The 27,962-nt window shown below is 34.2% G+C and overlaps 5 protein-coding genes across 11 annotated transcripts; 2 read left to right on the top strand and 3 right to left on the bottom strand.

Annotated features, from left to right (window-relative positions):
* Positions 1–4,173: 4,173 nt before the first annotated feature.
* On the top strand, positions 4,174–7,969 carry LOC100253249 (B2 protein). 4 transcript variants are annotated; one of them, XM_002269628.5, is made up of 6 exons: positions 4,174–4,348; positions 5,403–6,009; positions 6,338–6,438; positions 7,119–7,202; positions 7,294–7,404; positions 7,570–7,969. In XM_002269628.5, the coding sequence occupies exons 2-6, from the start codon at positions 5,442–5,444 to the stop codon at positions 7,612–7,614; spliced, it is 909 nt and encodes a 302-aa protein (XP_002269664.1). In that variant the 5' UTR covers positions 4,174–4,348; positions 5,403–5,441; the 3' UTR covers positions 7,615–7,969. The 4 variants fall into 4 exon arrangements, with proteins under 4 accessions (XP_002269664.1, XP_059598910.1, XP_059598911.1 ...); XM_059742928.1 differs by having other exon boundaries at positions 4,309–4,489; XM_059742927.1 differs by having other exon boundaries at positions 7,294–7,969.
* Positions 7,970–8,297: 328 nt separating this feature from the next.
* Positions 8,298–12,094, bottom strand: LOC100258382 (transcription and mRNA export factor ENY2). Its single transcript, XM_002269499.5, has 5 exons — positions 11,851–12,094; positions 11,648–11,735; positions 11,254–11,348; positions 10,033–10,109; positions 8,298–8,797 (listed from the first exon to the last, which is right to left on the bottom strand). Coding segments are annotated over exons 1-5 (336 nt in total). The 5' UTR covers positions 11,853–12,094; the 3' UTR covers positions 8,298–8,723.
* A 3,119-nt stretch (positions 12,095–15,213) lies between these two features.
* Positions 15,214–20,171, top strand: LOC100263426 (plastoglobule-localized metallopeptidase 48, chloroplastic). 4 transcript variants are annotated; one of them, XR_787608.3, is made up of 10 exons: positions 15,235–15,578; positions 15,764–15,821; positions 16,202–16,269; positions 16,705–16,884; positions 17,128–17,224; positions 17,912–18,021; positions 18,124–18,257; positions 18,338–18,533; positions 18,988–19,116; positions 19,907–20,171. XR_787608.3 is itself a non-coding variant. In XM_010662456.3 (9 exons), the coding sequence occupies exons 1-8, from the start codon at positions 15,270–15,272 to the stop codon at positions 18,471–18,473; spliced, it is 1,092 nt and encodes a 363-aa protein (XP_010660758.1). In that variant the 5' UTR covers positions 15,234–15,269; the 3' UTR covers positions 18,474–18,478; positions 18,988–19,237. The 4 variants fall into 4 exon arrangements, 2 of the variants coding, with proteins under 2 accessions (XP_019080825.1, XP_010660758.1); XR_787607.3 differs by lacking the exon at positions 19,907–20,171 and having other exon boundaries at positions 15,214–15,578; positions 18,988–19,237; XM_010662456.3 differs by lacking the exon at positions 19,907–20,171 and having other exon boundaries at positions 15,234–15,578; positions 18,338–18,478; positions 18,988–19,237.
* Positions 20,172–21,757: 1,586 nt separating this feature from the next.
* LOC100241149 (uncharacterized) lies at positions 21,758–24,136 on the bottom strand. Its single transcript, XM_002273840.4, has 3 exons — positions 23,222–24,136; positions 22,591–23,112; positions 21,758–22,462 (listed from the first exon to the last, which is right to left on the bottom strand). The coding sequence occupies exons 1-3, from the start codon at positions 23,475–23,477 to the stop codon at positions 21,876–21,878; spliced, it is 1,365 nt and encodes a 454-aa protein (XP_002273876.2). The 5' UTR covers positions 23,478–24,136; the 3' UTR covers positions 21,758–21,875.
* Positions 24,137–25,690: 1,554 nt separating this feature from the next.
* Positions 25,691–27,886, bottom strand: LOC100246270 (pentatricopeptide repeat-containing protein At5g56310). Its single transcript, XM_010662453.3, has 2 exons — positions 27,411–27,886; positions 25,691–27,311 (listed from the first exon to the last, which is right to left on the bottom strand). Exons 1-2 carry the CDS (start codon positions 27,874–27,876, stop codon positions 26,359–26,361), a joined length of 1,419 nt encoding a protein of 472 aa, XP_010660755.1. The 5' UTR covers positions 27,877–27,886; the 3' UTR covers positions 25,691–26,358.
* Positions 27,887–27,962: the final 76 nt, after the last annotated feature.

The raw sequence follows: 27,962 nt of genomic DNA on the forward strand, positions 1-27,962 counted from the left end.
ACATCTAGTCGTTCACCGTATAATCATCTAACAAAGGCTAAATGCTCGTATTGGTAGATCGTTGTATTATGTTAAAATTTAAATACTTGAATAAATATGTCAATACAGACGTAAATAATAATGAGTTTAAAATAAAAACTTAAATACGATTTAATTATTAAATAACATGTGGTATAACTCGTTTAATAATAAGGTTTTATTTCACTTTTATTACTCAACTGATATATTTAATAAAAATCAAATATTAAATGAGTATAAGTGTGGTCTATTATTAAGTTAGTAAGTATAATTATTAAACAGGTTAACTTGAGTTAAATTCATTCATTCTATACTAATTGACCCAAAAACAATCTTGTTAATTAAATTGATTGTGCAAATCCAACATAAATTTGATCAAAATACAATTACATTCAATTCAAATTAATGAAAAATATTTTTGTTTTGAGTTTATTAGCTAATCATATCAAATTTGGTCGGTCACATTTGATTAAAAAATGTTAAACATTAACTTACTTTTATTCAAAATTTGAAAATCTTATAAATAAGTTAAAAAAGGTTTGAGTATAGACAAGTTAGTCTTTTTTTTTTTTTTTTTTGGTAAAGTAGGGTTGAATTAAATTTTTAAATTTAAACTAAAATATCTTAATTGATTTGGAAAGAATTTTAAATTTCAAATTGAGAATTCAAAAATATATATTTTTTCAAATAATGAAAATAATTTGGAAATAAATTTTTAATTGATGATTTTAAATAGAGAAATTAAAAAATAAAATTTTTTCAAATCTTTTAAGAAATTTGGAAAACATATTTGAAAAAAAAAATTAAGAATTCAAAAACAAACATTTTTTCAAATCTTTTTTAATTTAAAATACAAAATATTTTCAAATCCTTTTAAAATTATTAAGTTAAATTTATAATTTAAAAAAACTAATAAGGAGAATCTTTCCAAATCTTTTAAGAATTTAAAAAAAAATTGAAAAATGATTTAAAATTATTTAAATTGAGAATGAATTTTTTTCAAATCTTTTTTAATTTAAAATATGATTTTTAAATTAATTTGAACTCGATTAGATTTTCTCTCATAAATATCTTACTTAAATGTGTTTTAGGGTTGAATGCTTTAAGAGAATCAATACTAACTAATTTACTCTATGATTTCAAAACGCTTTTCATAGATCAAATTTTTTGTTATTGAAAAGACTTGTATCCACTCAGAGGTTATAATGAATCTGTTAGAGTATTAAAGGTGTTGCTATTTCAATATCATGTAGTTGTTTATTTGAATACTATATGTTTAATAATTGTATCATAATGACTTGATACATAAATAAGTGAGTCCAATAACTATCTTGCCTTGTGGCTTGGTGATCAAGCAAATTCACGTACTCCATTAAAATGAACTCCTACATAGAAGAACACTCGAGCACTTTCCGACTATACTCTAATGTTCAAGTTAATATAATGGCTCACATGAAACAAATGATTAGCTCAAATGATGATTCAATTGTAATACCAAATGTAGAATTTGTGTATGTGAAGTGAAGTGAATTAAGGCAATAGGGAATACAAACAAGTTGCCTCTTGATGAAGTTAAGGGTTTCATATGTTTATGTCGTTTCCTTAACTAGAGTTAGTTGATCATGGTTAAGTTAACCATCTTCTCTCATGATTATGGAAACAAAGTTAGATTGTTAATAGTTAGATCAATCATGCTCTTGTAAAGAGCATAATGGTTGTTGTTTGAGTATCAAAGTCTATTCATACGATGGTAAATAAATGATTGAAATAATTCATGTTAATTGGACATATCAACATTTTGACTAATGCTTGACATAACAGCTTCAAAGGTTCATCCAAGTCACTAGATATATCATGGTGAGGGCATGTTATGTTTTTTCACCATGACAACATACTACAATCGAGTGCTAACTCATAAAACATTTCTTATTGAGTCAATCATTACTTTTACATGTGTAACAAAATAATGATGTGCAACTCAAATAGGTTTCTAATTTGTGATAGTCTGAAACATATCAGGACTCGTTTAACAAATTAGGTTCCTTCATATGCCATATTTAGAAGATTAATGACGATTGAGTTAAAGAAGATCCCTTTGATATATTTGTACTCAATTATCAGTTATTATGTGAGCAAGTAGAAGAGAGAAAACACGATGAAAACACACATAAATGTAACACCATCCTTCAACATTTTAGCCCACAAGTGCATGACAAACGTAGAAGAAACTACCGTTGACATTACAAATTCTCTTACAGCGAATGCATCACCCCACATAGGATAGTTGGATTTGCAAGCAAAGTCCAAAAGTTTACTTGGGCATCATTCAAATAAAAGGTAGCCAGAATGATAACATGCGTATTAAATTTAATCATAAAATTGTAAGAATAAAATCCACAAATCATGATATGTGGGCCCTAAATATCACTTAAATTACGCAAAAGAAATAGAAGAGGGCAATGATAGAGAAAACGTGCTAGGGGCAGTCAAGAAATCGAGACATCTAGAAATGGGGGCAAAGGAAATTGAAACGGGCATCCACTCCGAATTGGTGGTTGATGTTCCCAAATTGGCCACCATCCATCCCCTTAAAAAAAGAAAGATGACTCCGAAAACGTATGGGAGTTCCATTTGATGCAGATTCCACAACCATCAACGTTACACCGCAACCCAATCCCACCAACTACTTTAAAAATGATAAAAAGAGAACCCATCATATGAAGATGATTACAAACTTATGCCATTTAATAACGTCATGGTCTGCAGTTCACGGGACACTCCAAGTCCCTCATTGGCTTTTTCTCTCTTCTTTCTTTTGGTTATGGAACAAGTTGGGTTGCCAGAACAGTAGAATTATAAAGCTCTCTCCCCTTGCACCAATGGATGCAGACCCAATAGCTTCAAGATAGTGAGCTGCCACCTAATTTTAGACCCAAGAACAGTCCTTTAATCGAAAAAATAAATAAAAAATTTTGTACACATTTGTTCTAGATTGTTTTAAAAAAATGGGTAGTTCATAGTTGCCATGGGCAAAATAGACATTGTTTAGATCATGTGAGGTGTCTATTTGCCTCGCCTTTGCATATTTATAAATTTTTAGTTGGTCGGTGATAGAATTTTGGGTCTTATTGTAATATCGAGTACTTAACTCTCATTAATTTATATTTTAATATTTTAATATTATTTATTTTAAATGATTCATATCTAATCGTATAAATATCGTTCTTCGTTATTAGTTCAACGAGATTATAAAACCCTTACCACTTATGTAAATACGATTCTTTTTTATATCTTACAAAATTATGGAGTCAAATAAATAAATATGATAAAATTGATTCGTTATTAGTTCAACGAGATTATGAGAGCCTTACTACTTATGTAAATACGATTTTTTTTTTTATCTTACAAAATTATGGGGTCAAATAAATAAATATGCTAAAATTAAATATCAATTATGATCTCATTTATAATGGCTCCTGTCGAATCAATTGACTAGATATTATTTATAGTAAACCCAAATTTAATTCGCGTGGAAAACTAAGAAGAACTCGAAAGTGATAATATTTAAAAATGATTATTAAATAATAATAATAATAATGGTCTATGCAACTTTACGAACGTAACAAACGGATAAAATTCAATTGGGTGGAAGTAAAAGCAGAAAGAGGAGGAGGCACGGGCGGAGAAACACGTGCATGACGTCATGTCATACAACATCAACTTTGATCCAACGGTTCGAAATATCTTTTGCCGACAGCACTTAATTTAATCACCTGCTTAAAAAGCACAGTATGACACAAGACCCCTCATCATCTCACCACCATCCAAACCAACCGCATCAATAGCTCGTGTTCCAACTTCTCTTTAAATCATATCACATTCACTTATAAATAAAATTTCCTCAATTTTATAATAATGCCCTAATCATTTTTATATCTAAAGCATTATGATAAGTTTCAAATTATTTTGTAAAGTTTTAAAAGCATATGTAATGGAAAAATAGAAAATTTCATATACTTATAGTTATTTCTAAATAATTATAAAATTAAAAATAATTTTTTTGCCTGATTTTAAAGAATTCTCTAGTGACATGTGAGCTGTGACTGTGAGCCCGTGAGTATATAGTAGCTCCCACGCAGCCTACAAGCGCGTGGTATCATAAATAATTTACAGCAGTTGGAAAGTTTCGAACGAGAGTGGTAGTGATGTAATTGTGTGATCTTGTAGGAGCATTTTCGTCACAGTCTCTTCTATAAATACCAAAATATCGCCCTCCCCCGGACCCCCACTCTGTCGAGTCTTCAAGCTTTCACAGGCGAAGAAGATAAAGGTGAGTTCTTTCGCTCTTTGTATTTTCGATCCCGAAATCTAGGGTAATTTCTTGAATAATAGCCATGCAGATCCGTTAGATCAACCCTAAATTTTCGCATTCAAGACTAATAATCAAGGTTTCCTTTGCGTATTGCATTAGGTCAGTGAAGTTTTTACCTTTCAGTTATCGTATTATGCAATAGTGCATGTTTTTAAGGTGTTCGATTTCAGTGTCTTTCTTTTCTCTCTTTCGTTGATGATTCGAGGAAATGTGCTCACATTGGAGTCAGATACGGGGGAAATTGGAGGAATTATTTTATGGTCTGGTTTTTTGGGGATTTTTGTTTGCTAAGAAATTGGTGGAAACAGAAGAATTTGAAAATTTTGAATCTGGGTTTTTATGTGATCCTTTTTTCCATTGCCTAGGCCTTCCCTTTTTTTTTGTCACTGGTGTTGGATCGAGGCAGTCCAATTACCTCGAAGTTATTTCATCTTTGCTTGGAATTAGCACTGAAGTGAAATGTTTTAGTTAGAAATTGAAAGATAAGCTGTTTGTTTCTTCTGCAGAATTATAGGGAGGAAGGAAAATGCTTTGAATCAGATTCTTTATCTGCTTTCCTTCACTTATCTTCTTTCAAAAACGAAGTTTTTATTAATATGATAGATATCAGTTCTTGGTTTCTCGGCCTCAAAGTTGTTTCTCTCTTTTAGTTGAATGGATATCTTATATAAATCTGTTTCTTCTTTGGGTTTGATGTTTGAATGTTATTGAATTGTTCAGAATGAACATTTTGGAGAAGTAATAGAGCATATGATATCATCAGATGCCTATTTGTGGTACTTAGTTTTGCATCACGGTGTTTGATTGAATAATGAGATCCATCCCTTGAAGGCATTCATATGCATTTGACTGGTGTAATGATGATGATGGAGGCAGTGATTTTGTTTGTTTACTACATACACATATACACTTTATTGGCATTGCTTTAAGATACTGCTTAATTTGATGAGCTAATGGTCTCTTTTGTGTCTATACTCATTCAGTTCTCCTTTTGCAATTAAATTTTGTACAGGATCTGTTGTTGGTCTGTGATTTCATTAGGCTTTGCAAGATGGAGAGCATGAATAGCTTTTGGCAATTGGGCGATGAACTCCGAGGACAATCAAAGGTCTCTGAGGATCACAAGTGGCTGATGGTTGCTTCTAAATTGGCTGAGCAGACAAGGTCAAAGGGGGAACGGTTCAATAACCTTGATCTATCCAAAGGTCCATCTGAAATAAGGCCAAGGGATAGAAATGTGTTTCAGGAAGATAATAAATTTGAAAACCTTAACTTCAACATGTTGAACTTGGAACCCAAAGTGACTGACAACATGAACAAAAGTAATTTCAGGAATGGTCTTTACAACATGAATGCAGCATACCCGAAAAGTAATGCCAATGTTATGGGAAATGTGAATGTTAACAAGCATAATGGCAATCACAACAACAAAGAGCTAAGCAGCAATAGCAATAACAGTAATACCAATAATGAGAACACCGGTGGCAACAGTGCAATGGACAAAAGGTTCAAGACCTTGCCTGCTTCAGAGACACTCCCTCGAAATGAGGTTCTTGGAGGGTACATCTTTGTGTGTAACAATGATACCATGCAGGAAGATTTGAAGCGACAACTATTTGGTAATAGTGATTTTCTTGCTTTATATTCTCCTCATTTAACTTATGTACTTTGCTGGGAACAGTTCAGGCATTTTACACTCATTAACTCATATAATATGTGGGAAGCAGTTTGCCCTTCAAAAATATTTTTGCATTATTTTCAATGAATATTCTGAGAACAAGAAGATCTTGAGACCATGCACTTCTGCCGGAACATCAAGTAACAGTAGTTAGTTTGAATGCATCTTTATAACACATCTGTTTCTGATATCAAATTATATGGATAATGTGATGTATTTATTTTCCTTCAATAAATCCTTTTGTGTTGATTATCGTGCTCATTTGTTAGGTCTACCTCCAAGATATAGAGACTCTGTTCGGGCTATAACACCAGGCTTACCTTTGTTTCTCTATAACTACACTACTCACCAATTGCATGGTATTTTTGAGGTTTGTACTTCCATACACTTTACTACTACAATTCTTATTGGTTTATTCTGCAGTGTTTGAAGCTTTAGTATCAGGAAACTTGAAAATGGTTATTTCCTCTTTCTTTTGTTTGATAACCTTGCTTATGGAAGCCCTGATTTTGTTGAACCAGGTCCAGGATCCAGTAACTTGAAAATTCTTTTTTTCCTCACTCATCTATGTGAATTTGGGGCAAAAGATTTATCATTTTAAAGTTTCTTTCTTGGTTTACAAGTTTGGGAAGATGGGCTCCCTTCCCATTTGACTGATTGAATCTCTGGAAGATGGGCCCTGATTTTGTTGAACCAGGATCCAGTTACTTGAAAATTCCTTTTTTCCTCACGCATCTATGTGAATTTGGGGTAAAAGATTTATCATTTTAAAATTTCTTTCTTGGTTTACAAGTTTGGGAAGATGGGCTTCCTTCCCATTTGACTGATTGAATCTTCTGGAAGAGATTTTTTTCTTTTTAGCTGTTTTAAAACTGAGCTTATGTCAGTAGATCTAGGACGTGAATGGGCATGAGGACTTGTCGAAATTGATGGAGTGTTTTGTCATTAATAAAATCTTAAGGTTTTATACATTTATGGTTAGTTTTGCGCATGAAAGATATTATTATTATTTTGAATTCTTAATAGTTCTATAATTTGTTTCTTTTACAGGCAGCTAGTTTTGGGGGCTCTAACATTGATCCAACCGCATGGGAAGACAAAAAATGCAAAGGCGAATCGAGGTTTCCTGCTCAGGTAAAATATCATTGATGAACTGAAACACTTAAATTATCATTCTCAAGACTCCCTTACTGAGTCATAGTATTTCATTTCTCCCAATAAATAGGTAAGGATCCGTGTTAGGAACCTATGCAAGGCATTGGAGGAAGATGCTTTTAGGCCTGTCCTGCATCACTATGATGGACCTAAGTTCCGCCTTGAGCTTTCAGTTCCAGAGGTAAATAAGTGTCCCAATAAGATTTGGTGTACAAATTTTTGGGGTTGTACCTTTTCTTTTTCTTTGCTTATAGTTGAATATATATATATATATATATATACATTAAGCCTAGTGTTTTTATTGTTTGTATTTATTTTGAACTGAGTTTTGTTGGTGATTCTGCAGACCCTGGACTTGTTAGACCTATGTGAACAAGCAGGCCGCCAATAGAATGGCTCTCCAGTATAAACAAATGTTGGATGTAATATGCAAATGTAGTAGGTTCTGTGGTGTGTGTCAGCTCTGTGCTTCTCACAGATTTTCCGTAGAGCGTAAGCTTGGAAGGCAAGTCCAGACTGAGTGTGATACTGGATTTGCCTCGAGGAAAATAGGAAAAAGTTGTGTGAGCTAGCTGAATAAGCATGTTAATGTATTATGAAGATATTTCCTAAGTTGCTACATGTTGTAGTCTTTTCAAAAAATACCTTGAATATGGAAAAGAGAACAACAGCTACATGTAATGTTAAAAGAGTCCTGAAAATTTGTGGGGCTTGATGTGTTCCTATTGTGCATTAGACTTGAGTAATTAGCCAGTGTCATTGTGTGTTGTTTTGATCTACGCTGTAATCCCCTTGTTTTATTCCTCTCCATCTAAAAAAAAAAACCTGAACAGGTTACTATGTTGACATATCATTTTCCTTTTATCACCTAGTAACTCAGAAAGCCCTAACCAATCAACCTATTTGAAAGTAATAACTATTTTGGAACTAATGCCATATTTTTTTTAATGCCCTCCACAAAAAGCACAATCGAAATCTGTTCTACCCCCTAAACTTCAGAACATCAAGCATGTCATCCATCTGTTCCAGAATTAATTTGATCACTTTCCACCAATTTTTTATGCTCCCCCGAAGTATCGAATCATGATTTAATAACTATAATAAAAATAAAAAAGAAAGACTATTTGGGTCTGAAATTGGGTTCTACCACTGGTATTCTGCTCAGACTCAGGGTTTGGCATAAATCTAGCAGCTTAAAATAAGACTAAGTGGAAGGGAGTGAGCATCCAACAGGTTGGTAAATTGAATGGAATTCTGAATTAAAACAGGCACAAAGCAACTGGTTTCCCAAACCCCTAGAATAGCTGCAACGGAACTTCAAAACACGCTCAAGCTTCTGGGATGCAACATTTCAATTCGTTGGTTGCCATCACGACCATATCTGAAGTTTAATTCATCCTTGAGGAAGGCAAGTTTTGCACTACTTTTCCACAGATTTCTTTAAACAATAGGTTTACAACTTTTCCTACAACTTCCCTTCTGCCATAGCATGAAGGTGTCTCAAACAGCAGCTGAAACAAGAAAAGTTCGGATTCTCTGCAACAGCTCTGCCTTCACTGAATCAGGAATAGAAGCTGCAGGGGCAAAATGTAGATAAGTTTAACTTGCAAGAAAAAAGAACTAAAAGGCAGGCAAAAGAAAAGATATAATTAAATGAGGAGTTTAAGAACAAAGCAAATTAGCAATGAACAAATTGCAATCATTTGGAACCCTGATCAATTTCAAGCTGCAACCAGAAGCTGACCAACTGAACCACATGACAAAAATGGCCAGATGCCACCCAAAACCAAATCCAGCAAATTTAATGCTTTTTTGCTGTTTAGACTTTCATTTCCTTTATCATTAAGGGAAAGACTTAGGTAGTGTGTTAATTCTTCCTCTTGTGCCACACCATATTAGTCTCATTTACAAGGCTATCAATGAAGTGTGCATGCAAAACGACTGCTGCATGGACCCAATTATTTCAATAAGCAATACTCTATACAAAAGCAGCAGATAGGGGGTAAACCCTTGCACATCAAGACTACACAGACCTCACCAGAGAAGATAAGAGGGGAAAAGAACAACTAGGAAAACATACCCAGGAATACTAAGGCAAGTTTGAGACTGAATTGGATTATGAAATAATTAAAAGCTTCAAGATTGACTTTTGACTACCTCATAGAGGTCAAAGGTTCAACACAGCGTTTTTTTCTTGATACAGAATCTTCACATAGTGTAACAAAGGAACATGTCACTCAACCATGAAGTATTCTTTGGATTTAGCTACTCATTTTAATACACACACACACACACACACACACACACACACACGCATATATATATATAAGAGCTCAATTATCTTCCCTTCACATATGCTGAATGCTAAATGCCAAAAGGGGGTTATGATAAACCTTAAAAGAGGAGGGGCCTTGGGTTCAAAGCAGAGAAAATGAGTGCATTTCCATAACTACATCAGGAATAACAATGAGAGGAACAAATAGATGGGCACACTCCACCAGACAACAGACCTTCAAACTATTTATTAGTCACATAGTATCCTTTCCTGTGACTAAACCAAATATTAATCTGTGAAGTTCGATAAATAGGAACATAACTCACAGAGATTGGTGAAAGTAGGAAGGGCCTCATGCAATCACTTATGACTAGGTAAGAATCCTTATACATCAAAGGGAAGACAAAATATACCCAAGAATGCAAGAAGAACGAGGTGCTTTCTAAAACAAAACATAACAATCAATATTTAAACAAAAAAGAAAAAAAATAGTTGCCCATGAACAATATAGGAATGGGAAGAAAGAGTTCTTACCCCTGCCCTTTGGCATAATCACATGTACAAGGTCGTCCACAGTAACATTATTCCTCCCTTTCTTCTTCACAAATGCCCTAGCATTGCCAACGCAAGTTAACACACATTTAAATAACATCATGTTATCTGTAAAAAAAAAAAAAAATCAAATGCCCTGATCTTATATATGAGCCTTCTATGCATTCATAACCAGTATATTCTCTCCTTAACCAGTGCTATGATCTTTCTGTAACTAAAATTTCAACCTTTGCCAAACACTAGCCTTTTCTCCATCTTATGCAATTTCTTGATGACATCAATCAACAACACCTTTCTATTCCCAAAACAATCAAACTGAATTTCTAAGAACCCTACCATAACAGATATTTGGACTAAAACTAATGTAATGTGTTATCTACAGACCTGCATGGTTAAACTATTCATCCATAGGCATCTCCCTCTTGCAACAGGAGGAAGAAAAAAAAAATTCCATTTAGTCCGAAATTCTCAGTTATCCATGGTAATTTGGACCTGTTCCAATAAATAAACAGGAACATTACAGCTAAAATTTTATAGTAAGTCTCTATCCAACTTTTCAGAGAAGATTACAAATCACTTCAAAAGAGATCAGTTAAGAGATAAAGTGATAACTAAAGGCTCAAACTTTTGGTTCTATCATTGAATGAAAAACATCAAAATATCTTCATCTTTAACAGTCATTGAACATGTAAAGCTCCTTTTATTCCTGGTATCCTTTAGGAACTGGATGGCTAGTGAGTGAGGAGCATCAGGTATCACAACTGGCTTATAACCATCTGGGCCAGTAATCCTAACCCAGCATATGTGGTTTACTAAGTGATAAGTTCAGTCTTGACAATCACAGCTACCGTTCCTCACTAGCAATGAAATGGTAAGTGGCACCACAAAATTGATAAAACAATCTAACTAACATGCAGCACATAACTTAAATGATTGCTTTAGTTTAATACAGAAAGAACATATCCCTTTCTATCTCATAATCTATATCTGCTTTATAAGATAGTCCCAGTTTCAGACACAAGGAAGGTCAACAAAGAATGGTTGATTCTTTTACAGTGGGTACCATATGAACCAACCAGAATAAAAGGATGATAAGAACCGAACCCCATTGATCCAACTGGGCAAGATCATGACCATGATGATACACTAGCAATTGAGCCAACACCTAAAAGCTATACATAGATAACATGAAGTGGGGAAAACCTGCAAAGAGCTTTCATTTCATCCTTCCACCCACACTCTATCAGCCTTTCCCTCAAAAGCTCCATCAATCTTTCTTTTTCACCACTCTCGATCAACTGCAAAGAATATCAGATAATCAATAGATGAAACACTCAAAAACCATAATAGTTTAAAAAAAAAAAAATCAACACTATTAAAAAATAATACTCCGTCTCAAAACCCAAATCAGACGGAGCATTTATAACACGAGAAAGCGAACATCAATAGTTTGATTAGAGAAATATTGAAACAGAAAAAAAAAAAAGAGAAACAAAAAGTAGTAGTTTAATTGCTAATTAATCAACAATAACACTAATGCTTTAAGATTTAGGAGCAATTGAGTAAAAAAGAAAAAAAAAAAATCAAAGAAACGGACTTTGATGTTGATGATTTCTAGAACCGATGGCTCTTTTTCACGATCAAGCCTTGCATCTGGGGTCGGAGGACGATTCACCGAAGGCCTCCTTTTTTACATAACAATCAAATACACGAACCAAAAAGAAAGAAAAAAAGCATCAGCGAAAGAGAAAAATAAATAAAAATTAAAATGATATCGAAAGAAGTGAGGAGATGACTGACATGTGATATTAAAGCTACAAGCCAAAGAGATGAAGAAATTTTGCTGTGTTCAGATCGACCCTATGGTGTCTCTTTGCTGGTAAAAAGAAAAAGGAAAATGCTTGGGGTTTTATGAGGACGGTGAGTCTGTGGGGCCAAAACCAGATTCATTACCTCAAACGACGTCGTTTACTTGGTCGGTTGCACACTGCCCTAGTTTTCCACCGTTTGCGTATCCTAATCCTCGTCCCGAGTAAACGGCCTCGTATAACTTAAGAGATACGTTAGTTTAAAAATATCATCCGATGGAAGAGACCATTTGAATTTGAGCTTGGATAGGTTTGGAAGTAATTTTAAGAGAATTACAAATGTTTTTTAATATTTCAAAAAATATATATTTATGTTGATAAAAATTAAGGATATCTTCAATAATGTTTTTTAAAATAGTTTTCTATTATTCAAGAACAAAAATAAAAAAACACATTTGATAACAAGAAAATTGTTTTTTATATATTTTTAAGAACATAGACATGATGTTAATATTTTTTTAGTTGTTTTATTTATTTTTTTAGGATTTTTTTTAAAAATAATTATTTAAATATATAAACTGATATAAAATAAGACACAAAATATAAAATCTATTTTTAAAACATATTTTAAAATATTAAAAATATTTTAGGTTTTAAAAGAGGTTTTTGTTGTACAAAATATCATAACATAGTTTTTAAAAATTGTTATCAAAAACTATTTTTTTAAAATAATTACCAAATATGACCTCAATATTTCATAAATCCCAATGTTACAAGTGACTTTTTAAAAATTATTTGATAAATAATTATTTAAAAAACATTGCAAAATAAAAACACTTTAACAAAAATAACTTTCAAATGGGCTTTTAATACAACGGTCTCTACTTCTCACATGCATTGATGAGTTACTTTATTATAATACGATAGAGAAATGACTAGGGGAAAGTGTGTTTTCATATTTCCATACGAAGAAAATTGTAAAATAGAAACTCAAGTTTATAAAATATAAATTTTAAATTGTCATTTAAAAATAATTAATATTTCATGTATTTTTATGTGTGTTAAAAGTGCTATATTTGACGGTTTAAATATTACATTTTAATGATATAGATAACATCTCTAACCATCTTAGGCATTATATTTAATTGGCGAATGCATGAAACTTAAATTATTTTTAGAGGAATTTTATTTTATAATTATTTTTATATAACTATATGAAAACACACTTTTTCACAATTATATTGTATTTGAGTTTGTATTTTTAATTTGATTATTATTCATGTCATGTTTGGATTAAACTATTTACTTGAATGTATGAGTTTTGACATGACATAAACATGATTTGCTAACATATCATCCCCAATTTTGGGTAAGGATCCTAAAAAATGTGCGAAGGCTGTAAACCTTTGATTCTAGAATTTAAAGTAACCAAGGAGTATAAGAAAAGGGAATGACGTATTTAGGTTAGATCAAGATAAAATACAACAAATGGATCAAATAAAGAGTATAGATCAGAGATTGAGTTATGGACTCATATTTGATAAAGCCATTTTTACTACCATTTGATTTGATTTACTAGCTAATTATAAAGGATACTATGGTTTTTTTTTAAACTTGGGGCCTCTTGGCATTTGACATGGTCAACGATGATTGAAAAGGTGAGAATCGACTTTCTTGACTCTCTTTGAAGAAAGGACATTAGAATTTTTACTAAGTCATTCTCGGTACATATTTGTACTAGAAATAGATGTAACTGATTAAACACAGATAAATAGCCTTATAATAGACTATTTTCTAATTATTTAAAATTTATTTGACAATGATTCTATGAATAATTTTTATATTACTTACAAATAACCATTTTCATAAAAAAAAAATAAGTCTTAAAAATATTAGAAATATTTTTTAAAATCATTGCCAAATAGGTTTTTAGTTAGAGTCTGTTGGACAGTGATTTTTAAAAGTGTTTCTACCCTTAAAAACACTTTTAAGTGTTTTTGGGATGAAAATAAAGTGTTTGAAAAATTTTAAAAAACACTTTTAAAAATCTGGAAAAACACTTGAAGTGATTTTTAGAGAATCACTTGATAGGTGTTTTTTTTAAAAAAACACTTCAATTTTTTTGAAATATTCCAAAAATGCCCCCAGTGATAAATCAATTAGAAATTTTTTTTTTTTTAGAAATTAATAGATGGTCATATATTGTTTTACTTTTAAAATTATCTTTTATTCAATGTTTTTTATTTATTTATTGATTTAGATGTTTTTTGTAAATATTTTTTAAAATTTTAGTATAGTGATAAAAAAAATTATTATTTTTAATTAGAAAAGTCTTTTTTTTTTTTTTTTGAAATTAATAGGTAATCATATATTGTTTTTATTTTAAAATTATCTTGTATTCAATGTTATTTTTTTTAGTGATTTAGATGTTTTTTCATTAATAAAAAGTTTTTTTTTGTTTATCATACCATTTTATTAAAATTGTATGCCCTTTTTGGTAATTTATTAATATTAAAAGTATTTTTATATTTATACAATATATTATCAAAAACACTTTAGAATCATTTTTTCTGATTATCATAAAAGTGTTTTTCATATAAACATTATAGTAGAAAACACTTCAAATAAAAACACTTCCACTAGAATCACTACCAAACGGGCTCTTAGTCAAACTTATTAAGTATGAGTTAAATTTATCTCCACTTAATAGTGTTTGGCTAAATACTTTTATTTCAAAAAAAAATAAAAATAAAAAATAAAATTAGTTTAAAAAATATATCAAATTTTATATTATTTATATAAAAATGAAAAAAAAGATCCAACATTTTCTTTTATTCCATTTATTTTCTTTTTCCTTGTACTTTCTTGCAAATTTTTTTATACAAGAAATGGAACTACACTTAAAAGTAAAAATAAGATATTAATTCCATTTCTAATTCATTAATGTGTTTGGATTAATTTTTAAAATGAGAAAAAAATTAAGAATTTATTGTTATCGAAATTAAAATTTATTTTTACTTAAATGTTGATTCAACCTTTTTGTATAATACTCTAATTCATTCCCATTCCTATTTGTGTATACTAAATACACCCTTATAATTTAAATGTAAAATGAATTAAAAAAATGAAAAAAAGGGGAAAAACTAGTTTTGCATTTTTTTTTTCTTTTTATTATTTATCCTTTTTCTTTCGAAAATCAAGATGAATTTCATTGGACCCTTAAGCCCAATTCCCAAACCCAAATGCTCCGATTCTAGACTAGAAGAACAAACGGCCAATTTTTTCTCGACCCTTTGGGCCCAAAAGACAAGGCCCATCAGAATAGCAAAGTCAAAACGGACAACGAAATGCCGGCGAGCCATCGCCATAAGTACGGCTGTGGACACAAGCATAAGGAGTTCCGAACACACAATGGCCATGCACACGGTATGCGGATTGCGCATCACAGGAACCACTGTGACCATCAACAGATTTCAGACGCTACCGTACGCCTCCTCAACTCCCCCTCTCTCTATCTCCGCTTCAATGGCCTCTGTTCCTCTCTCTTCCACTGTCTTCTTCGGTTCAATTACTGCTAAAAAATCGAGGTTCAGTTCTTTCCCTCTCGAATTTCGACCGTTGAAGAAGACTCAAAGAGTCAGGGTTTCTGTCTGCAGAGCTGCATCGGTTGTTTTTCGCGATCTCGATGCCGATGATTTCAGACACCCTCTCGATAAGCAGGTGATTGAATTCCGTCTTTAAGTATTATTTTTACGTTTTATTTTTTATTTTTTGGTCTTTTCGTTTTCGGAAGAGCATTTTTGAATCACATCAAAAGATAGATTAGTGATTATCACAATTTATGTTGCTTTTTTCTTTTAAGTAAATTGGATTTGCAACTCTCAGTTTTTGTTTGTTCCATACAGAATACGCTGATTTTGAGGGCGATTCCAGGATTAAACGAAATCGGAAAGGCTCTATTAGGTAATAGAAATATAACGTTATCTCAATCAATTGTTGATTACATGCTAGAAGTGGTGGATTTCAAACCTTTTGTGTTTAATACAAGACTTGAGGTTCTTTGGATGTTTGTTTTATGGTATGTTTGGTTGCAAAGCAAAGGGTGGAAAATGAAATAATTAAAAGTTGGAATATTAGATTTTCCATGGTTTGAGACATCATAGAAAGCAAAAAACATCCATTTGAATTGAAAAATGTTGTTTTAGTTGTTTTCATATGAAAGCATGGTCTACTTTCTACTAATTTTTATGTAGAACAAAATTTTATTGTGGTCTTGCAATTGTAGTTAATACTGACTAACGTGAGGTTTCTTGATCCGAGTTAATCTGAACATGTTATTGCAGGAACCGTGACAGAGCAGGTCATGCTTCTCGAGAATATAGGAACATCAGTTCTTGTTTCCAAAAATCAGGTTATTTGATTCTCAGTAAAAATCCATTTTTTGGGATTGAATATATTTGAATCTTGAAAGTATGTCATTGTGGTTTTCCTTCTTTCTTCCTTCTTGAATATTGGATGGCCTGGTGTATTAGCCATATATTATTTTTTTTGAAGGATTCCAATTTGTAGATTGTCTGATGGAACTACCATGTAAAACTAAAAATTGAGTGTTCGAGGGTATTCTGATACCATGGATATTATTCTCACTGTAACATCTTCTTGTCTTAGGGCTGTGTTGCATGTGAAACAGTTTGTTGTGTCATAACAGTTAAATATGTAAGACAGTAATAGCTTTTTTAGTTATATTTGTTGTTCAAGTTCCTGTACACTTCTGTGGTATGGCAAATTCTGTTCTATCTCTCTCAAGCTTACTTAATTTGTTTAAATTACCATCCACTTGCACCAGCTTTCTGATCTTCATCAATTAATGCTTGAGGCTGCGGAAATACTGAATCTTGATGCTCCTGATTTATACATCCGGCAAAGTCCTGTACCAAACGCATATACTTTAGCTATCAGTGGTAAAAAGCCTTTTGTTGTTGTTCATACAAGCCTTGTGGAGCTTCTGACACGAAAGGAGTTGCAGGTATTCAATCTGTCTCTTTGTTAATACATGCCCATGATTATTACTACCTCATGTTTTAAATCTTTACTTTTTACCATGTACTGAGTCAGTGCCCAAAAAGAATATTATATCTAATTTTTCCTCTTGAACTGAACTCTCCTGATTTACATGTTTCTCAAACACATGCAGACTCAGAAAGAGAGAATATTGCTAACTTTGGTATGATAGAATGCTATTAACTCCTGTTGTTCAATTCGTAAATAGGCTGTTTTGGCTCACGAGTTGGGTCACCTGAAATGTGACCATGGTGTATGGCTTACTTTTGCAAATATTCTCACTCTTGGGGCCTATTCTTTACCTGGTAGGTGTTTTGGTGTTTTATTATGTTCAGTTGAAGTAAATCTGGGAACTATTGTACTAAACTAGAATCAGGGCATACACATTGGGCTAATTGACATAGAAATGGGGGCCTGGATCCATAATTTGGCGGAACGTTCACAAGAGATTTTCTTTTGATGGGCAATCTTTTAAAAGAGATATTATGGTTAATGTTATGGACTTCATTAGTCAATTTGTGCAATTTGAGAAATGAAACTTTTCTAGTTCCAATTGTTTAATTTCATTAACACTTTAAAAGAGATGCAACAGATGTGATGACTTCATTATAGTCCCAAAGTTGATTAATAATAATGGAAAATTTTCTTGTCATATGCATAAATAATAGGCTTGGTTAGCAGTCTGGTTCACAATACACTCTGGTGTGTCATTCATGGGGTTATTCATAGGTGACAAGTTTAGTTAACCAGTCTGGTGCTAAGATACAATAACCATTATAGTTTGAATGGCAGTCAGACACTAATTCCATTTTCCTTTTATTTTTCGTCATTTAGATTTTTGAACTGTGTCAACAGTTTTCTAGAATAGTGGGTAGTGAGTACAAATCCTGCCTGTGGTCTAATTCCCTAATACTCCCGTTTATAGAAAGTTGCTACTGAATATACATCTCAGATATAGATTACTTAGTTAATATGCATCTTATTGTTCGCAGGGCTTGGTGGGTTGATCGCTCGGCAATTAGAAGAACAGCTATTTCGGTGGCTCCGAGCAGCAGAGCTAACTTGTGATCGTGCAGCCCTTCTTGTTGCTCAAGATCCCAAGGTATGTGTGATCAAAATCTTTAAGCTACACAAAGTTTAATTAATATCTGTTTTGCATCAGTTGGTTTGATAATCTTATTTTCTTTTGATGCTCTTACAAGAGGTGGTCATCTCCGTTCTGATGAAATTAGCGGGGGGCAGCCCATCTTTGGCTGACCAATTAAATGTAGATGCATTCTTGGAGCAGGCTCGCTCCTATGAAAAAGCTTCTTCAAGCCCAGTGGGGTGGTATATAAGGTAAGAAACTGCATGCAAAGATCAGAGAAACTTCAGATGTTAACTTTCTGATGGATGCCTAATTAATTGATACTGTTCAGAAATGCTCAAACAAGGCAGCTTTCACATCCTCTGCCTGTTCTACGTGCTCGTGAGATTGATGAATGGTCAAGAAGTAAAGACTACAGATCCCTTTTGAGCCGTGCAGCACCGATAAATTCTGTACAAAAGATTTAGCTGTGGTGTGTGGATAGAGTTCACAGTTTAAAACAGCTTGAATAGATTTTTGTTTTCATGGTTAGTTTTTCAAACTTTTCTCATCTTCTAGAGCCTTTTACCCTTGAAAACTATTTCTCATGAGGCTCATGCATCACTATTGCATAGGTCATAGATTTATTGTACTCTGAGCATGGTTGTACATGGCACACTTGAACTTTGCTTGTCAAATTGTACATAGGGTTGATGCTGAAGATTGACACGGAAAGTTGGTCATGTCTATTAGCCTTTGGGTCCATGGATTTTTCTAGCAGTGTTCATGTGATATGATAGGTTGTATACAGTTAGACAGTGGAAATTTCGTAGTATGGTCAAATCAATTAACACGTCACACTCCAATATCTTATGCATGCACACCAAGTATACGGCTATTTTATAGGTTGAATATCCTTGTTGATGCTCATTCAGGTTTTCTCATTATCTCTCATGCTTTGTTGCCTTTCTGTTTCATGTATCAACCATTGCTGCAAGACAGTGAAGATTACTGGAGATGAAGAGAGCTTATATGAGAATCATGTCTTCCATAAAGTTCTGGTTTATCCAACTATTGTAAATATAAATATACAATATAAGAAACCTCAGCTTATTTCTTGGTAAATCCTGGGTAAGTACAAAATATGTTCAGTCTTAAAAGACATTGTCATACCTACACAGTCCTTGTAGAATCATATTGTTGTATAAATATTGTTTGATACAATTTCTATATGATAATTTATATTTCTGTATTTCTTTGATGGTGCCAAAACATAAATAATTCTGTTCTAGTAAAATATCCATTCTATATGTTGAGTGTTGACCCAAGCGTCTCTATTTCTTGAATTAATGTTCTTTTCTCATGGAATACTTTTTTTTTTTTACATATTGCCAATCTTTTGGTATGCTTGTGCAAACCTGAGATAGTAATGTTAAAAAATAATAAAAAATAAAATAAAATAAAATAAAATTCTACAAACAGTTTACTTGCTTAGGATCCTGATTGCATTGTGATCATTAATGCTTATAATGCAAAGGTTCTAAAGGGAGAGGTTAGATGACATATTCAGGAAGCATTATGCTTATTTACCATGCGTCTTCCAGATGGAGCACAGCTGAGTTGAGACCCCATGTAAAGGTAAAAGCATGGAATATAGCAATTAGAAACATTATCAAATGCCGTGCCTTGTATAGAAGAATTAGAAGTAAAATTTTGACTGACATTTTATCATTGATAATATCTCTGTATGTCACACTTAGATCTGCTCTCTTTATATTAATACTACATATATGTATTGCTATATTCTGCAAAAAGAATAAAAAATGCTTTGCCTTGTTTATTTGGTGGTGGTGTTTTATGACTGACACTGAGGATGGAATATTGAACATGTTTACTGCTTTACTTATATGGATATCTTCAGGCCCAGGACACACGTATTATGCCAACCAAAGGAAGTTGTCAGATGGCCAGCCAAATAATGTATTTGGAGTTCACCAAGATTGACATTTCTTCAGGCACAGGTAATAAATACTATGCTGATTGAAGAAAGTTCAGTGGCAGTCAAATGAATGACATTTTGGAAGCCCTTTTAAAATCTTTGATCTCCTGATCTCTGTCATTAATATCTAAACCTGTGAATGTAATTATAAGTTATAACTAACATATTCACCTTCTAGTTCTTCCCCCCTCTCTCCCCAAGAGTTCTCCTTCTCACTGAGTGTATCTTTTCTGTTCTATAGGCAATACCATTTTTCTCTCACACATTCCTTTCTACTTCATTTAGATCTTGGAAAGATCTTGGAAGACGCGAGGAAATAAAAAAAAAAAGGAAGGAATCTCAAATTTCTGTTTAGTTTATCATGAAAATGGAAGGGAACTGAAGTATAATGGATGTTTTTAAAACTTATACATTTCTTTTTTCTTTTGATGGACAAACTTATACATTTTCAAATATTCCATTCTGCAATTCTATATAAGGGGGAATAGTTTTTCTTGCCTTCCGTTTTTCCTTAATTCTTTTAGCTCTCTCAATGTACACACTGCAATAGGTTTGTACTGTTAACAAGACAAATATTATTGTTTGGATTGTAGGACTTAGAAATTTTGGATAAAGTAAGACCATATAGGGACTATTTCACTCCACTTGATGGATGCCACTTGTTCTTACAGTGGCTTCTTTGCCTATAAATTTCGGCCACCCTTGCCCATGCAGTTTTGCACACTTGATACCTGAAGCAGACGTGGTTTCCATTTCCTATGTCACCATCTGTTTCTGTCCCCTATCCTGTTTTCTAACCTCCTTCCTACATCTTGCATAATCCCGACTTCATGCACCAACAAATTACCCATATCTGACACAGTGACACTCTTTAAGGTCTTCTAGAGTAAACTGTTGACACCCAAGTCCCCCACGGTCAATTCAGCCTGACTTTTCTTCCATGCCCATCACTGTTGTGGACCTGGCATTGTTTACTACCATTACCCACACTGGAAGCTAAAATTTTGCTTCAAAGTGGACATCAAGTAGTTTTGCGATTGACACAGGTGTCAAAAACACTGGCCAGCCCCAACTTATATGTTGTGCAAAAATGAAGCACCTCACCAGCTATCATCCATTATTGGAAACTGAAGGTTAAGTATGGAAGGAATTCCTTAAATACGAAATAGACTAGACATTTCAATAATTTATGGTGAGCCGGCACAAATAAGTTGTTCTGGTTATATATGATAATGTTTATGGACGTACCAAATTTTACCTTTAGCTGTGCTGTCTAATCTCGAATTTTGCTTTCTTATTAGCTATCTTGGTTTCAGTGAGGATCGTGTTGACTTTTGAAACATTGGTTGAGTATTGTTTTAATATTTGGGTGTTTTAGACCTTTACCCGTGTTTGGCTGCTCCGAGATTTCTAAGATTCACACTTTTGGTTTTGTCTTTTCCTCACCTAAGGCCCTGTTAACCATCGTTGAATCATTTTCTTGGATGATATATCATATGCCTCTTTGGAGCTATGTAATTCTCTCCCCAGGAATGATTTAATGAAAATGACTTCCCCTCTTTTTTATCTACAGATATTGAGTGGTCCATCTATTTCACCGCCAAGGCACATATGCATATATTTATATATTTATTTTGGATGAAACTAGCTATAATACAAACTTCGTTTTTCCCTTGTTTTGTCTTGCATGGATTCAGGTTTGTGGTATGTGTAAGTATGCTTTTCTTAGTTGGGGGTGAGGATGAAAATCAAATGGCTAGAATAGGAAATGGAGAAGTAACACACTAACCTGATCATGGTGTTAATAATGAAAGCCCATGAGCGAAATATTTTCAACTAACTTCTCAAACAACTTTTAGGCTTCTAAGTACAAAATATTTGCCCAATATCATCACATAGTGAGCTGTAGAATGGCTACCAAGAAAACTAGCCAACAGAATGTAACCTTACTTGGTATTTCTGGCTTCAATCCATACGAAGCTTGCAAAATCACATTGTCAACCACAGGACCACAAAAAACACCATCTTTTGTCTGGCTACTGGAATAGCTGAGAAAACTAATTGGAGTTACACTTGAATCTGCCTTGAATGTCATAGAGAAGTTCTTTGCTGATCCAGTCCCTTTGCTCTGGAGAGTGAAATTCTGAACTGTTGATCCAGCTTGAGCTCCTAATATGAAAGTTCCCACACACGAGTCATTAGCATCTCCAAGTGTGAAGTCCAAGTTATAAGCAGAACCCTCTGTGAGTGTGCTTGCAGTCTGTATGCCAGTTGAAATCCCTGAGATGAACTCAATTGCAGCATTGCCTTCAGGGACAAAGTAGTTTTTGGAGTCTATGTATTTGACAGTCCCTAGAACAGACCACTGTTGTATTGCAGATTGAATTGGACTTGACACCGGATCAAGTAAAATCCCCTCGGTTGAGTTGCTGAGAAAATCAGGCCCTGACTCAAATCCTCCATTAGGCAGCAGGTTACCTTAAGGGCATTTGCAAATTGCAAACAAAAATTTTAGTCACTAGGGAGTTTGGAGAAATAGGCCCTTATCTTTGCCAAAAATTACTTAAGCTAGTAGTCAAATATTTCAGAGTTAGATATCTACTTACCATTGCCTTTATCAAGAGTCGCTACACCTTTGAGAAGCAATGTGTCCACTATCGGCCAACATGTGGAATTAGGATTGGGTTCTGTAGTTTGGCTTTGAATCACAAGGTTGATGTGCTCCCCATCCCTCCAACCGCCCAAGTAGTGGCCATAGCTTTCCCATGTTTCCTTCCCATAATGCTGCTTCAAAGAGAAGACGCCTCTACTGTCTGGTGCTGAGACTAGGATGTCAGCAATGGCTGAACAGTTCTGATCACCCAGGGCAAGGGTGAAAGTCAGTATGTAGTTCATAGTGTTGGTATTAGCAATGAAAGTTTGGTTGATTTTTCCGTCTTGGCCCAACTGTATGGCATGTCCATTGCCTGGCAATGCTATGGTTGGACCAGCGGTTACATATTGGACCGTGCCATCAAATGTCCATCCTGGAATCGTGTTGTTTGCTGTCAACAGTTCAAATGGGGCAGTGGAATTTTCTGGCAAGTTTGATGGGGGCGATTCAAAATCTGGATTCTGCAGATCTGCGGCTGCGGACGTTTGTTAAACAGAAATATCAGTTTTCTCTGTTTGTTTCTTGATCTTTTGCTTGATTGAAAACTGGGAAAACTTAATGGGAATTGAAAATGCTGAAGTTACCTGTAGATGCCAGAGCAATGAAGAGAATTGGGAGGAGGCATAAACCCAGTTGCATTCTGATCTCAGACGAAGGAGAGAGCGCCATAGCATTGACTCTGGAGATATTTAATAGACTGGTTTTACATGCATATGTGTGTATATAGAAAAGCTTCTTTGAAGTTTCGACTACGGATATATTTGACAAAGCCACGCGCTGGAGTAAAGAGTGGGGGAGCAAACCCATGGACTCGGTGAAGCATGTGGGTTTCACAAGCATAATATCATGCCACTCGGAGGGTGTTTGATACGATCCACTGGGGCATGTGAGTGGAAAAGAAAATGTCAGAAGTTCTCAACATGTAGCCCACATTCTCCAACAGATAGCCCACAATAAACTAAACGGAGGTAGCTATTGTATTTTACTTATGCTTCCATGACACAAAATAATTTGACTACCAAAATGAGCGTCTGAACCTGTGCATTATCGTCTAAAATGCGTGGGGAGAGGAATAGGGCCTCAGGGGATGAACTGAATTAGCCTTGTGTTGGAAAGTGGGTGTAAACCCAGTGAAATTACCATCACCCAATTACAGTAGGCCTCCAAAGGTTTGAAGGGGCCAGTAAGTTAAGAAAAGACAAGCAAGCAGAAGTTTAAAAGGCCTATGGCATGGTAGGAATTTGAATAACATGCTACAGCTCTGCTTTTTAGACCCGCGTTATGTTCATAGTCCAACTAAAGATATTGTTTCGTTGCTGACTCCCCCAAATTTTAGTGTTAATTCGAAGGACAAAAAGGAAAAGAAGTGCATATTCTGAATTAGTTAAGAATAGTTGCTAAGGACATGTTTGAGAACTTTTTCAAAGATACTTCTTAAAAATGACTTTTAGAATTAAAGTCTTTTTGGAAAAATCAAATATTCTCTACCTGTTTTTTTTTTTTTTTTTTTTTTTGTGTTTTTAAATATTTCTTATTTTATTTTCAATTATTTTTCATATTTGTACAATTATTTATTAATGCGGTCCTATAAAAACAATTAAAAATAATTAAAATATATTATCATAAAACATCTTATTTTCTCAAAAATTTGTTTTGAGAATAATTTAAAACCAAATATATTTGCATGCCTTTTTTATCTCCTAAAAACCAAAGAATAATTATCAAACACACCCTAAATGTTTTCTCTGGGTCTACCTTGTTAGCTCCACTTTCTCCAAACCGACCAGTGCATCTTTTATGTCCTTGTTTCTCTACGTACATAACAATAATTAGGTGTCATTAACTACTTGAAGCTATATCATTCATATGAGAAAGAAGAATCGGAAAGAAGAAACCACTCTCTTCCTAGACAATAGGGTTGTATTGATGAAATTTTAAACGACATAGGATCACATGTAGCCATTAAAATATGCATTAAATGACAATAAATGAAATGATTACCTTGATTAATGCCATGGAAAGTCATTTTTGTGCTCCACTGGTGTTCAAGAATATGCTCAGTTCGTGATGGTATTTTCAAGACGAGTGTGCAGTGCGTGCCCTTTTTTTTTAGCTCAAGAAGAAGAAGTCTTCCTTTGCACTTATATATGTATATATATATATATATATATATATATATATATATATATATATATATATATAATATATATATATATATCACACATTATACACATTATTTAGACCACTTCACTTAATGGGTCAATCAAGTGAATTAAGATGAGCCCAAAAAAAATCAAGCAACAATATATGTTCAATCCCATTATGGACCACAATGCAAAAATAAAATAACATTGATTTATGACATTATCACATTGATTAAGTAAGTTCACATATAAAAAATTCCAACATGTATTTCATTAGAATTTGTAGCAGGATTGCAGTTTAGCACACAGGCCATGTCTTCTTTTGTTGAAATCATCATTACGGTTCACAATGCTGTGAACATGACATTTTTTAAGCTTCAAAATGTTCTTGCATGTCAATATAATCAACTAATGAAATAAATATACACGTGTTTGAAATTTCCCAATGTATGAAATGAATATTGTTGGTATACAAATATCTAATTCGGATAACTTTGTGGACGAGCCCAACATTACCTTGTCTCACTGGTAGGTGACCACGAGCTCCGCATAATAGCTTCAAGTTGAACTCCTACATACAAAGGGTAGACTGTAGAGGGTAAGCCCAGCTACAATCGTCTGACAATCAAGTTAGTAAGGTAAGGAGATGAGGGAATGATGCCACAAACAAAAGAAGGGATTGACATAAGGCTTGAAGATGGTCTGCTTTTGTGTGGGAAGGTGAACAGTTGTTTTTCTCCAAAACGCTCAGTAATGAAGGTTTCTTGCAGGTGAGATCCACTCTTCCCCGGACCAGGCTGTGATATCCAGATCCGTCCATAAGGGTCCTGGTACCATCAGATATGCGATGCAGCTGAATAAATCTCAAATTGGCCTCTGTTAACTTTCCAGCAGTGTTCACCATAATGATGAATAAATAATAATTTTATTAACTTGCCAAAAGGGTTTACCATATGATAATAATCACAATAACAACTTGCCAGCAGAAGCAAATGTACATAGACCATGTCCTCTTCGTTGGTATAAAATCACATGCTCAATTTTTATGGATTGCAATACAGTTTTCAGAAAATTAATAATTTTGTTCGAGGAATGAAAGAAAAAAAAATTAAAAATACCTCCAGCTCTGCCTTTTCCTTCTTAGTGGGTTGAAAGAGGTTTGCCATTTGATAGCATGAAAACTGCAGTTCAGATCCTCAAATTCATCTGGACCCTTCCTCTATAACAATCTTATGTCACCAAAATTTCAACCATTCTGCTGCTCCATGTTTGAACAATGTGCGGCACTTGCAATTCAAATTCCATTAAGTTATTGTGACTGATAATTCTGAAGAAGCCATCCAAATTTGAATTTTTCCAAACAAAGAAGAGTTCCCACCAAATTTCCTTTCTTACCAAGAAGAACTCAATAAAAAACTTGGAATAGGTGAAATAGGAACTGCAAAATTATGATATTTTTCTAGGGTTAATCAGAACCCAGGCCATGTCTCAAGTCACCACCATGATGCGTGCTTAAATCTGCTTTGTCTTGGCCATCCAATGAAATGGGTCTTATGTGACTTGATGTGTATACAAGCTTAATTATCACTATCAACAAGGCTCCATCCAGGCGTTTTCTTCAGATTTCCTGATTTCATCACCTTCCTCAGCCTCAAAACATCCTCCCACCTCCCTGCCTCTGCATACATGTTGGACAACACAACATAAACCCCATGATTGTGAGGTTCCAAAACGAGAATTTCTTTCACCACTCTTTCGGCAATCTCAATATTTCCATGGTTCTTACAAGATCCCAACAGAGCTCCCAAAATCACCACATCAGCTTTCCAAGCCATTCCTTTGATCAGCTCCTCCGCCTCTAGTAACTCCCCACCACGCCCAAGTAGATCAACCATGCATCCGTAATGTTCTATCTTGGGCTCAATTCCATATACCCTTTTCATCAAATGGAATATCTTCCGACCAACGCTAAGCAAGCCAGCATGGCAACAAGCAGATAAAACCCCAACAAACGTGATATCGTTTGGAACGATCTGCTCCTTCTCTAGCTTCCAAAAGCGGTCAAGTGCTTCTTTGGCATGCCCATGAACAGCCAACCCGCATATCATGGCATTCCATGTGGCAGTATTTCTTTCAGATATAGTATCAAACAGCTTTTGAGCCATCAAAATTGCTCCATTCTTCGCATACATGTGCACCAATGCCGTGCCAAGAATCACTCCCACTTCAATCCCTTTCTCTTCCATAAAAACATGAATCCTCTCCCCTAAATCCAAACACCCGGATTGAGCACATGCCGACAACACAGAAGCCAGCGTTGCACCATTCGGTTCTAACCCTTCCACAATCATTTGATCGAAAAGTTCCAAGGCCTCATTTGAGCAATAATTCTGAGCATACCCACTTATCATCGTCGTCCAAATACTCAAACTTCTCTCCGAAACCTCATCAAACACTCTGCGGGCATTCCTCACATCGCAAGAAACAGAGTAGGCCCTCACCAACCCGTTAACAACATGCAAATTCAAGTCTAACCCAAATTTCAATACATGGGTATGAACTTGAATACAAGATTGAAGGGATTGAAAATTGGAACAAGCCTTGAGAAGAAAAGGGAATGTGTGCTTACCTGGTATGACATCAAGTCTTCTCATATCAACATAAAGAAGTAAAGCTTCAGATGGGTTAAGGCTACTAGCATGAGCTCTAATGAGGGTGTTCCACATAAAGGAGTTGGGCTCTTGGGTGTTGTTGAAAAGCCTCAAAGCGTAACTGAGATCGCCGGACTCCGAGAGAGCACAGAAGGAAAGTAATCGACTGGCGGCGTAGTTGTCGTGGATGCGAGCCGAGACTATCATTTGGGCGTGGATCTGCTTGAGTTGATGCATAGAGGTACATTTGTCTGCGAGAAGAGAGAATCGCGGTGGCGGAGGCGGCGGTGGATGAAGAACAGATGTGAGGATAGATAGTTTTGTGAAGGAGGGTGGTTTTGGCGGGCGCATTTGAGGTCGGTTCGAATTAGTTGTGCCATGACCCTGAAGTATGGCCGTTGGACGGTAGGATGAACAGATGCGGTTTTTCGTTGGAGAGCTCATTAAAATATACAGTAAAGACACTTTCAAAATAAATGTTAAAAAAATAAAAATAAAAGTCAACATTTTTAAATAATAACATATCTTTA

The sequence above is a fragment of the Vitis vinifera genome, chromosome 14 (genome assembly GCF_030704535.1).
Source record: "Vitis vinifera cultivar Pinot Noir 40024 chromosome 14, ASM3070453v1".
Lineage (NCBI taxonomy): Eukaryota > Viridiplantae > Streptophyta > Magnoliopsida > Vitales > Vitaceae > Vitis > Vitis vinifera.

Coding starts and splice junctions, on each gene's coding strand:
- LOC100241149 (XM_002273840.4), bottom strand. CDS start 23,477: ATGCTTGTGAAACCCACATGCTTCACCGAGTCCATGGGTTTGCTCCCC. Junction 23,113..23,221: donor CATTGCTCTGGCATCTACAG/GTAACTTCAGCA, acceptor AAACGTCCGCAG/CCGCAGATCTGCAGAATCCA. Junction 22,463..22,590: donor GACTCTTGATAAAGGCAATG/GTAAGTAGATAT, acceptor AATGCCCTTAAG/GTAACCTGCTGCCTAATGGA.
- LOC100246270 (XM_010662453.3), bottom strand. CDS start 27,876: ATGAGCTCTCCAACGAAAAACCGCATCTGTTCATCCTACCGTCCAACG. Junction 27,312..27,410: donor AAGACTTGATGTCATACCAG/GTAAGCACACAT, acceptor AATTTGGGTTAG/ACTTGAATTTGCATGTTGTT.
- LOC100258382 (XM_002269499.5), bottom strand. Junction 11,349..11,647: donor TAGAAATCATCAACATCAAA/GTCCGTTTCTTT, acceptor TATTCTTTGCAG/TTGATCGAGAGTGGTGAAAA. Junction 10,110..11,253: donor GAAATGAAAGCTCTTTGCAG/GTTTTCCCCACT, acceptor TGGCAATGCTAG/GGCATTTGTGAAGAAGAAAG.
- LOC100253249 (XM_059742927.1), top strand. CDS start 5,442: ATGGAGAGCATGAATAGCTTTTGGCAATTGGGCGATGAACTCCGAGGA. Junction 6,010..6,337: donor TTTGAAGCGACAACTATTTG/GTAATAGTGATT, acceptor CTCATTTGTTAG/GTCTACCTCCAAGATATAGA. Junction 6,439..7,118: donor AATTGCATGGTATTTTTGAG/GTTTGTACTTCC, acceptor TTTCTTTTACAG/GCAGCTAGTTTTGGGGGCTC.
- LOC100263426 (XM_010662456.3), top strand. CDS start 15,270: ATGGCCATGCACACGGTATGCGGATTGCGCATCACAGGAACCACTGTG. Junction 16,270..16,704: donor TTCTTGTTTCCAAAAATCAG/GTTATTTGATTC, acceptor CACTTGCACCAG/CTTTCTGATCTTCATCAATT. Junction 18,022..18,123: donor TTGTTGCTCAAGATCCCAAG/GTATGTGTGATC, acceptor CTCTTACAAGAG/GTGGTCATCTCCGTTCTGAT.